The sequence below is a fragment of the Platichthys flesus genome, chromosome 7 (genome assembly GCF_949316205.1).
Source record: "Platichthys flesus chromosome 7, fPlaFle2.1, whole genome shotgun sequence".
Classification (NCBI taxonomy): domain Eukaryota; kingdom Metazoa; phylum Chordata; class Actinopteri; order Pleuronectiformes; family Pleuronectidae; genus Platichthys; species Platichthys flesus.
This window is the reverse complement of record NC_084951.1, coordinates 10,502,752-10,514,797: the sequence shown is the minus strand read 5'-3', so window position 1 is coordinate 10,514,797 and position 12,046 is coordinate 10,502,752. Positions and strand designations below refer to the sequence as shown.

Genomic DNA, 12,046 nt, shown 5'->3' with positions numbered 1-12,046 from the left:
GGTTTGTGTTCCTACTTCACATAGGGGCATATATGCAGACATTCAGACCAGGGTGTTTTGTTTTCTGTCCTTGATAAGCTGGTGGCTGAAGAACCAAGTTAACCGCCACACAAACAGAGTGTCAGTCGCTTTAATGACCATCGACTCGTCGCAGTCATCATCATTAGAGGTCAACAGCCTTGAGGAGAAAAGATCAGAGCAGTCGACACCAGCACTGGTCAGCAGCGGAGGGAATGAAAGACTGAAGCAGTCAACACCAGCAGTGGTCACCAGCAGAGGGAAGAAAAGATTTAAGCAGTCAACACCAGCAGTGGTCACCAGCAGAGGGAATTTAAGACTGAACCAGTCAACACCAGCAGTGGTCAGCAGCGGTGGGAGTAAAAGATCAAAGCAGTCTTCATCATCAGAAGTCAGCAATGGAGGGGAGAAAAGACTGAAGCATTCAACACCAGCACTGGTCAGCAGCAGTGGGAATAAAAGATCAGAGCAGTCTTCATCATCAGAAGTCAGCAGCGGAGGGGAGGAAAGACTGAAGCAGTCAAAACCAGCACTGGTCAGCAGCAGTGGGAATAAAAGATCGGAGCAGTCTTCATCATCGGAAGTCAGCAGCGGAGGGAAGGAAAGACTGAAGCAGTCAACACCAGCACTGGTTAGCAGCGGTGGGAGTAAAAGATCAAAGCAGTCTTCATCATCAGAAGTCAGCAGCGGAGGGAAGAAAAGACTGAAGCAGTCAAAACCAGCACTGGTCAGCAGCAGTGGGAATAAAAGATCGGAGCAGTCTTCATCATCGGAAGTCAGCAGCGGAGGGAAGGAAAGACTGAAGCAGTCAACACCAGCACTGGTCAGCAGCAGTGGGAGTAAAAGATCAAAGCAGTCTTCATCATCAGAAGTCAGCAGCGGAGGGGAGGAAAGACTGAAGCAGTCAACACCAGCACTGGTCAGCATCAGTGGGAATAAAAGATCGGAGGAGTCTTCATCATCAGAAGTCAGCAGCGGAGGGAAGGAAAGACTGAAGCAGTCAACCGCAGCTGTGGTCACCAGCAGAGGGAAGAAAAGATCAAAGCAGTCTTCATCATCAGAAGTCAGCAGCGGAGTTAATGAAAGACTGAAGCAGTCAACACCAGCACTGGTCAGCGGCAGTGGGAGTAAAAGATCGAAGAAGACAATATCATCAGAGTTCAGCAAAGAACGTGAGAGCTCAGCAACATCAGACAGGAGGGCCAGAGAGAAGACTGAAAAGATCCAGGCAGAGGACAGATATAAAATGTATATCAGTGTTCTCTCGGACAAGCTTGTCACACAAATCTATAAGAAGGCAAAGGTGAACTGTACTGATGATGACACAAGGCGTCATCTGCTGGAGAGAATATGGGCCGAGGTCAAAGACATTGAATCACCTTTCATCCCTAAAAGAATCCTTGACAAGGACATTTTCAAGGAGTTGTGTAAGAAGTGGCCTTCTCCAGAGATGCTCATGTCTTCCCTTCTTGGAAGAGATCCAGAACTTGAGATATCGATAATCTCCATTTTGAGAAGACGCCTGTGCAAAAAGCCTGGCTTCTTCTCCTCTCTCAGAGCAGGCATCTCTTCCTTATTCAGGAGAAAATAGGTGGATGTTACTCCGATAACTTCACTTTCAAATGTCAGTGTGGCAGTTGTGCTTGTCACAGGGCTCTCCCACACAAAGCTGATTTATCCTCTGTGGTGCTGATACCCCCATGATCATTTTCAGGCCAGGGATTTATCCGGCCTGACCTAGCTTTTACTAAGTCTAAAGTTTTGCAATGGGTTTTCTCAAGGTGCTCCTGTTATCCCCACATTTATAAAAATGAATAAAAAATGAATAAAATGGAATTATTTGTTCTCAGTATTTATTCCACTCAGACTAAAGGTTTGCTGTTTCTCAGGTGCAAGTTTCTTCCTTTAATTCATCAGCCATCTGCATCTTCACCTGAACTTAGCTCCCAAAAGCTGTATAAGGAGGATGAGAGTAACCTCATTATGGCTGGTGATCAAATAGCAATAGTAAGCATCTAACTTTCAGAAATTTTCAGAATAAGAGTAACAGTTGCTGCTGACTATCAGCGTAAATGGATACAGTGTTACTTGATTGTGTCTTAAATACGAAGGAAATTTGATATCTCAACTTTTTCAATTTTGGAGTAAAATTTCTTCTTATATAATATATGGCAGTTTGTATGGGACTGCATGAGTTCCATTCAGTGTACCTACCCATTGGTTATTAAATTAGGCATTGCTGTATTTCAAATAAACACATTTTCGGGGGTAAAACTGGAATTGAAGATCTCTCACTTAAGATGGAGCACAAAAATAAGGGAGCATCTAAATTTTATGATTATATTTATATACAATTTCCATAGTTGGAGGGCCTCAAAATATGTTGGGAAAGGCACTTTGATCATGTGATCTCATAAGATAACTAAGTATAATTCCTAGGAGTTTGATTATTTTTGTTTTGTTATGTTGTTTATTGTGTTTTGTTTTTTTATATTTTTTGTTAAAAAAAAAAAAAAATCCAGCATGGGTGCGAAATAAACACGTGCACACTATCATAAACTATTGGCCACGGTTTTGGGAGCATCTAATCCGCAGATACACAGACAGTGACAGTTAACGTTCTGCCGATGATCTGAGCCTCCTCAGTGTTTCAATGAGTCATGTCTTTACTGCAGATGTTTTGTGGGCCTGCAGCTTCTGTCACATCTCTTTCCATCTGTGCTCTCACCCTGCGTCAACAGTAACAATGTGGTTTGGAAGCGAGTTGAAGTGTGACATCTGCGTTCAGTTTCATTCTCTGGTTTTAAAGCATGGTGGAGGAGCATAGTCACAGTGCCTCCGACAGCAGATACCACTAATAAACATTACCAATAAAAATTAGGCTTTTTTTCTCTAACAAACTGAACACATCAATCAAGTTGTTGTGTATCTTTCTGGTAGAGAGACTACAGTGCCTGATGAGTCACAATCTCAGGATTTTACAAACAAAGTCTGATGTGGTTCATTGGGTATGACGATAGAATTCCAGTCAAAAGCAAGGAACGTCTCCAAAACACGAGGGTTTATGGGTGAGGAGACAGAGGTTGGCACTTGATAACTAGCATTTCCTCCTGTTTTTCAAAATGAAATGTGGCGAAAAAAAATGTTAACCTTCTTTTCCTTGTGTGCTCCTTAAAAGTGCTATTTATAAGTACAGCTACACTGAACCAGTGAAGTTGCATCACAACCCAAACAAAAGTGTTATAGCTTACATTTTTGACAATATTGACATGGTAAACATGTGGTGTGGGTTAGACTCTCCACAGTTCCACAATTCAGTTCATTTTACTGCTAGACGATGGTGACTGCCAGTCTTTCAAGCATCTGTAAAGTCTAACAGTTTAACCATTGCTCAATCATATTAATTTTGTACATCAAGCAGAATCTTAAGTTGTAATATAAAGATGTCCCTTGCATATTGGCCCTTCTCTCCACAGCAGTTGTCTCTCTTTCTGACCTTACCTAGCTCTGGGTTTGCTTGTTTTGGTTTATTACCTCCGTCATGAAGGTTCTGTATTAATGTGTCTGTCTGTTAGCTAGTTGGATTACACAAAAACGAATGGAAGAATTATCACCAATATTGGTGTAAAGATTTGGTCTGAGACGGGACAGAATCCATTCAAGTGCAATGACTATGAGGATCAGGGGGAAGATCCAAGTTTTTTCAGTCACGTCTTTTCTACTTTGTGAGCCCTGTTTTTCATTGGATTTCCCAATAATTCATGAAACTTGATGAAAAAAAAAACAGGCATGTTTAGGGGACTGATCTACATAATCAGCCGGCTCTAGAATATATGAATGAGATTTCACAAGGAGACTGTTGGGCCTTGGTGAGGTTTTGATCTCTAAGACATTCTAGTTAAATCTTCAGGCCAGGAGGCACAACTGACGACGAGCACAATCCGGTGAAAAACAATGACAACCTTTATCCAGGGATATACTGTTAGGCTATCATGTTGTCAATCATTCTGGCCTGAAGACAGACATGTCCAATGTCAGCAGACAAGGGGGGTTGGGCACTTAGAGGCCTTCTTGCGCTGCTCAAGGCATATATTGTATGCTCTGGTCTTATAAATGCAATGATGGCTGAAGGTGTTAGTAGACACCAACCTCCCCACCAGGCCTAGCCTTTAGACCAGAGAAAACTTACAATTAGCACCTTCAAACACAGGGTGGTCGTGGGTCCTTAAAAAGTATTAATTGTCTTAAATTCAGATTGGATGGGTCTTTATTTTTCAGACACGTCAACTCAGAAGTTCACTGCAAAAAGTTCTCTACTCTACTTATTACTTCTGGTATGCGCTGGGTTTTATTTGTGTTGTGCTAATGTGAATTAGTTATATAATATAATATCCTGACAGTTCAAGACATCGCAGAAGTAGGCTATGTTGTAACTTACTTAATGAGTTAAACGAGTAACTGCTCTCATATTTTGTTTTTCCTAATGGGGTCGTGACCCAATATGAGTCACTGGTGCATCTGTCGGTTTCCACTGCGAAGAGATTAACATAATTATAATGTTTTTAATGAGCTTGGGTGATTGAATGAGACCTAAGATGTAATACAGTCTACCACAGACTGATCTAATTTAATTCAGCTTTTTTGCTAATGTCGTTTTCTTGGCTCTTTTGGACCCAATGATGTATTTCTAGTTTGCCTACAAAGCAAAAATTTTAAACAGGTCAGACCTGCCTTCAATATGACGAACAATGAACTTTCCTTATATGAAGGTGGTGTGTTTTTATATGAATAGACACAGGTCAAACTTCTAAATCTGCGTTTATAACTGTTGGGTTACTGAGTTTCAGTTACCAAGTTATAGACTTTCCCCGAATGAGGATTAAATGGAGGATTAAATTACAAAAATAATAAAACATAATGTTGTGATGTGAGTTTGGATGTGACAAGGTAGAAGATGATACATGCTGATTGTCACACAGGTGAGAGCACTCACGAGAGTTTGAAAAGAAGGGGAAACTTGGATTATGTACTCTACTAATGTAAACAATTTTAAATGAATTTACAGATAACATGTCAATAACACTGAAGAACTAAGAAATGTGATTTCGGGAAATATTTACCTACATCTTTCAAAATAAAAGTTGTTTGTTCAAGTCGTTTCGAGCCATACACAGTTCAATCCAAAATTTACACCACCCAACTACCTATACATTGCTCTAATACTAGACTAGGTAACCTATAATTAAATGATAAATACACTGAAATCATAGAAACATTGTAGCTCAGTATATACCCTATAATAATAATAGAATAGGTATTCACAAGATAAAGAAATAACTTAACTCTGGAGTATTTAGCATTACCCCAAACAATTACCAGAACCATCAAAAAAACTGTGAATACATCATACCTCAGCGGATAAGAGCTGTTATATATCCTAGAGCGTAAATTAACTCAAGCTTTAATTCTTTTTGAATGACAAGTTGTGTCATATGCTCATTAAGCAGCAGCTGGTAGTGATAGGACACACCTATGAGTTGAATGAAAATCAGTGTTTGTCTTCTATTTCTATATTTTAGATACATTTCTTTAAAAAAAGTGATACCTTTCTCCCGACTCTCCGATATACACTGTGTGCTTTACTTCCAGCTGAACCCCAGACACACATGCCTAAAGATTAACAGAGCCAACAGGAGCCATTAAAGTTGAGCTCCTCATGTGACTCCAGCACTTAAACCAACCATGTGAACAGGATTCCTTTCCCCCCCGACAGGAAAGAACAATCATTTCACACAGCGGAATGTCTTTACTCCATCACTCACACACACACGCCAACAAACACAGTTTCATCTACATAACTACAGAGGACACTACACACATTTACACTGATTTCCTGTAGCAGTAACTGCTTGTCTAGCCAAAATCCTAATCTTAACATAAAAATAATATTAACTGTAGCCTGAAAAACATGTCATTACTTTAAAATGTAATGATACTTTGACCACACCCACCCAGTCATATTCAATTTAGATTGATTTGATGGAGACTAAACCTAACCTTAACCACAGTGACAACTTGACTTAACCAAATCAATTACACTAACTTTAATCTAAACCTGATCTACACCTTAAGCTAAACCGAAACCTAAACCAAACCTTAAAACATTGTCTTCACCTTATTATGTAATGAGTACATTATGGGGACTCGCTTGACAACATAGTGCACACATGTCCCAATAATATGTCTTTGTAAACACACAACATGAGTAATTCAGGAGACACCCACACACACATAGTTGTGAGGACACACATTGGTATAATATTCCATAGTCCCTTACCTTAACCTTAAAAGGATAGTTCACCCAAAATAGAGATACACTCAATTTCTACTCACCACTATGCAGATGGGGGGTGGGGGATGTTTCAGGGGGGAGCAGCTTTGCAGCTAGCCATCAGAACTAAATACCTAACCCTAACCTTAACCTTAGTCTAAACCTAACCCTTAAACCAAGTTCTCACCCAAAACAACCCTGTTGAAAAGTAATGACTGCCCAAAATGTCCTCACAAAGTCAAAATGACCTCACAATGATGCTATTGAACGGAAACAGGTCCTCTGAACTATATATAGACATGAGGGGTCGCACACACACACACACACGCACACAGTACAACAGACTGAAGTGCTTCTGCGCTGTCCTCCACTAACCTTGGCGGGCTGGCGGGCTCCCAGTAGCGGCAGAACAGGTGCAGTCCGTCGGCGTTGACGATGTGCTGCAGGTCGGTGTAGGGGACTCCCTGCGGGCTCCGCCGCGGAGCAGCTCCCGGCTCCGGCATGGAGGGTTCTGCAACGGAGACACGGAGCAGCGATAAGAGCACATCGCTGCCGTAGAGGAAGCAGCCGAGGACGGCCACGAGCAGGCAGGTGGCGGCGGTCACTGCGTTCATCACGTCTACTTGTGGTTATTTACTGAGCATCGGTTTGACGTGACACAGTTTGAGGCTTTAGATGTGACGGATCTAATCCTGAGCTGCACACGCGCACACGCACACACACACACGCACACACACATGGACACAGGCAGTGTTGCCAGAGCGTTACGTCACGAAACCATATGCTACGCTTTTCACAAGGTCTCTTTACCTCTCTCTCTCTCTCTCTCAAAACCCACCCTCCACATGCTCTCTCGCTCTCTCTTTCGCTTTCTCTCTCTCTCTCTCTCTCTCTCTCTCTCTCTCTCTCTCTCTCTCACTACCCATACTCTCCATATGCGCGCTCTCTCGCTCTCAAATTGGCTTTATTGCTATGACCACACATATAATTATAACACTCATGAGTGCATAACTGCCTAACGTAGTAGTCTCTTGGGTTGGCATAGGAATCGTATAGCCAATAATAATAACATCCTTCACTCAACACATTATACACTTTATAGGCTGTACACTACATGCGTCTTGTCCATAGGGGTGTCATGAAATGGTTATAGAAAAAGATCAAGTAATGAAAATGTTCATTATCTCTCTGAGTTTCTTGGAAAGCATTATCTCGCAATGTCTAATATCCCCTAATGTTAGTCTTTATCGATTTTCCACATAGGCCAAAAAACATGAGAAGGTCTGGTCCTACATACATGGATCATGGTGTGAAAGGCATGTTCTGCATTTCAATGGAGAGGGAAGTGTGCGCGCGTGTGCATGTGTGCGTGTGTGCGTGTCCTGCCAAGCTCACCGCCCCAGGTAAAAATAGTAATGGCGTGGTGTCACCTTTCAGGTTAGGTGACCTGACATGCAGCCTTTAAACTGGCACCTCAATATGTATAGTCATATTATGTATCTGCCTGTATCTCTTAATCGTGTCCTGCTTGAAACATCCAGCTCGTGCATCGCCGTTGTGTATTTGCAATCATTAGGACCCACGTTAGTCAGCAGTAGCACCGCGCACATCATCGTTCTGACTGATGTCCAGCCCTCGTCGGTGCATTCCTTATTGTGAGCACTTCGGAGGAAATGTGGTGCACATGGGACCAACGATCCCCTCTGGGTCATGTGAAGCACACGTGCGAAAACAAGCGTTTATCACACAAGTTGAATAGGCTGCGTGAGGAGTGAACCATCACTGGAACCTGCCGCGGTGTGCCATGTGTGTGTGTGTGTGTGCGCAAAAACCTCGCGTTGTTGTTGTCATCTCTGCTGCAATCGCACATTGCTACCGTCTCACACAGGGGGAGAGTGTGTGGACATTAGGATCTTTAGGATTAGGATTAGGATGGTTCACTTGTTTGGGGGAAAAATACCATACGATCGCAACGCAAGTGGTAAAAGAAACGATTCATGCTCTTTGGCTGTGAATGTCGATGCCAGTGGCTCTATATCGGAACACGCGCTATAATATGACCTGCGGGGTTTATACGGAAAAGGATGAATGGAGAAATGCAGAGAAAATGCTACATGTGCGAATAGCAGTTCAAAGTAAAAGTTAAACTGGATAAAACACGCGAGTAAACAGAATATAGATGCTGAAGATGACAGCTGACGCACTGTCATACAAGTCATTAACGCACAAGTATCACGAGAATATTGTAAGAATATTTTAGCGATTGATCCAACCTGAGCAGGAGCGTCTGCACTGAAGTTTCAGCTTCTCCTCGGATTCGCTCTCTCTCTTTCTCTCCCTGGTTCCTTCTCCCAATTTGGATGTATGTCTCTCTTTCGCTCTATCTCTCTCTCCTCTCGTATACGCTCTGCTCTCGCCTCCCGTCAAGAGAAGAATGCAGTCAGCGACGTTTGAGGAGAAACTAAATGAGTGTTCAAACATACCCCCTCCTCTCTGACTCTCTCTCTCTCTCTCTCTTTCTCTGTCGCTCTCGCTCTCCCTCTCTGTCACACACATACACACACACACAAACACACACACACACAAACAAACACACGTACACACACAAACGCACGCACACACACGCGCACACAGGGGCTCTCCCCTTCTGTTTGGCCTCATTCAGTGTGTGTTTGGAAAAAAAACCTTCCTGTAAAGCCCCTACCAAAGTACCTGATCATATGTCATCACATTCCAAAATGAGTTTAGTGATCTGCCACATCACGTAAGCAGGAGATATCTGGTTAAAGCATAGATTGTTTTTAGCAGTCTAACATCTTTTATGATGAAGGAGCTGCATTCAGCATTTAAGGACTTTATATTATTGGGAGTATTATAACTAAATGTAAAAAGACTTTCTGTCTCCAGTATCCATTGGAGTAATTCATTTGCCAATAATTATTATGTCTGCTATTACTTTTTTGTAATGAAAGCAAATTACTTATAATAGTCAATAAATTAACTAATTTACTTACTATCTTTAGGATGGAGCCTTCCAGCTGTGAAAATGAAAAACACACAGTGGAAAAATGTCATCAGAGACATGAGTCATCACACAGAAGAGTATGCGGAGAACATGTATTTTCCCAGAGAAAGGTATAGACAACTTCCGTGGCATTGACGAGCCAGTCTGCCCAGTTTGCAGGAACTTGCCTGTAATGACGCAAAAAGATAATCTCGAGCGTCATTACAACCGACACAGTGCAGATTACTGATAACATGATGATGGCACAAGATATTGAAAAAAACTTAAGGAAATGAACAGTGTTTTTTCTCTATGGCCCACAATCAAGCAACAGACAGAGGAGATACTGCCCAACTAACCAGTACACTAATTGGCAAGAAGTTTCAGGATGTGAAAAGGAAACGATTAATACAAAAAAATTATTTAAATTTGCTTATGTTGAGCTGATGCGTCAGACAACCATGAAATAAACTCAAAGCTCAACACAACAACCTCCGTATGCTCGAGTTCTACTTGTCTGTTCAGTTCTGGGGAGACATTTGGAAAACTAGCAGCAAGTAGCATCAACATCACTACCAGTTGACTTCAGATGTCTCACCAATCAGGCACAGTTGGTATGGCCCTTAAAAGATGATGTAAAAATGTTAAAGGCCCTTGATAAGAAAGGGTTCCCCGCCCCTGCCCAACATTCTTTTTCTTGGGGGTTTGTTTAGAAACTGGGCTTGTTTTAGGAGAATGGAAGCCTCTGTCCTTGCTCGATTTCACATAAAGTTGTAATTGCATTTATTTGTTGAATATGTCTTCTTGTGTCACTAACAGGTTTACAGCATAAGGCTACACTGAAAATCGTATTGTTATTGACCTCTAGTGGTTTGAACTTCTCACCTTGATGCAGTGATGTATAGTGTTCTACAAGATGTGGTGAGTACACAGTAACAGGTACAACCCATTTGTACAGACACATATTGTTGGCATATGCAGATCATGTGTCTGTAGTCTGTAGTTTGAGTGAATTCCTGTACAATGGGAGGATCTTTTTGTAAAAAAAGTTCTTAGACAGACTTTTAATCCAAGTCATTACTTAAGTCTGCCTGTTCTGTAGCAACTCATTATGACTAAGAGAGCTCCAGTTGAAACTAACAGTAATTCATTATGTCTGGTTTTACCTAACAGAGGATTCTTGTGGCTATAGATCTTTGTGCTGGGGCACTGGAAATGAATTAGTTCCAAGTTCTCACAAAACCTTTCTATAGGAATGAGACAAACAGACAGCATGCTACATACATTTACTTCTTAATTATCTTTTTGTTTAAATATGTGACTCAAAACTTGATACATTTCATGTGTTCTGAGCATTTGAATCAAGTTCAACCGTAAGAATGAATTTCTTTGACTGAAATTTTGCTCCATATTTTATAAAATTGAGGCTTCTAAAAATAGGACTGACAATGACAGCATCATTTTATATTGTATTAAATAATTTTTAAAAAAATGTGAGACTTTATATATTACAATGTGTGAGTAAAACACACCTGTCTGGTTTTTAACTTTTGCATTATATAACAGAACAGACTGAAGGATATGATGGCTTAAATATTCACTCTTCCATAGAGTGTTAATCAACAGAAGGAAGCATTTCAGTGTTACAGAATGTGAGAACTTCATTATGTTGCATCATCTGAGCTTTGATCATTGTAATGAGCTTCATCTGGCAGAGGAACTGAAATCTCTCATAGTCAGCTTCATATGTAAACAGCACTACCGAACTCATGTGCAGATGAATGAGTTGCAGGCTGGAGTCTGAGTGGGAATGCAACAACGTGTCACAGTGTAGAGGAGAAAACATTACATCCAGATTTAAAGCATCATTTTCACAAGTCCTGATCTTTTCAGAGGTATTTCTGAGATTTCCTGTGGTCGCTTCACCAAATCTAAATGTCTTTTCCACGGAAGATGCGTCACATCCAAACAATCTGTATTCAGACAGGAAATGAAGGCCTTTCATTGTTTGGACTTTTTCTTGATGAGGACCTTATTCCTCAACTTGGTCCGTCACAGTTCACAGTCCTGACCTCAGTATATCCTCCAAAGATGTTGGACTGGTTTCCTAATTCATAGCTGAAATTCTTCCTTTTTCCTTTTTTTTTTTTACAGCCGCAGAGGATTTCAATTTGATTTATAATTAGAATGTTTGGTAAAACAGAGAACATCTTGATTCACAAATATTTGTAAAGACAAATAACAGTCAATTTAAAACTCATGCGTCATCAACAGAGGGAAAAACAAATCGTGGATAATTTGAGGTGTTTCCTTTCTGCAGTTTCTGGAATTTTAATGGCCAGAAGACCTGAAGGGCGTGAAACCTGAGCCAGATGGCTGACAAACATCAACTCAGGCACTTCACCATCAAAAGAAGGAAAGCCAATGTTTTCTTTCTCCATTTTGCACCGATGTGTCTCATATCATGTGCAGTTTCCACGAAGGGACACACTTGGATACTGTTGTTCAGTGTGTGGTCATGTGTTTCTCATCAGTGTAACTCATGTCTAACAGACTGTCAGCAGGTGGAGGCAGATCACCGCTTTGAGAAAACAGGCCACGTCACCAGGTGATAAAATATTTCCTGTGTAATTTCGGGTCTGGCCTCGTAACATTTTTCTGTAACAGTTCATCTTGTGTAAAACTTTCTTTGG

The 12,046-nt window shown here is 41.2% G+C and overlaps 1 protein-coding gene across 1 annotated transcript in view; it reads right to left on the bottom strand.

Annotated features, from left to right (window-relative positions):
• Positions 1 to 8,801, bottom strand: part of mgll (monoglyceride lipase) — a 42,694-nt gene extending 33,893 nt beyond the window's left edge. The window contains exons 1-2 of the mRNA XM_062391574.1: positions 8,623 to 8,801; positions 6,725 to 6,860 (exon numbers count right to left, since the gene is read on the bottom strand). Coding sequence (XP_062247558.1) covers positions 6,725 to 6,852 — 128 coding nt within the window. The 5' untranslated portion in view covers positions 6,853 to 6,860; positions 8,623 to 8,801. The remainder of the gene's footprint in view (positions 1 to 6,724; positions 6,861 to 8,622) is intronic.
• Positions 8,802 to 12,046: the final 3,245 nt, after the last annotated feature.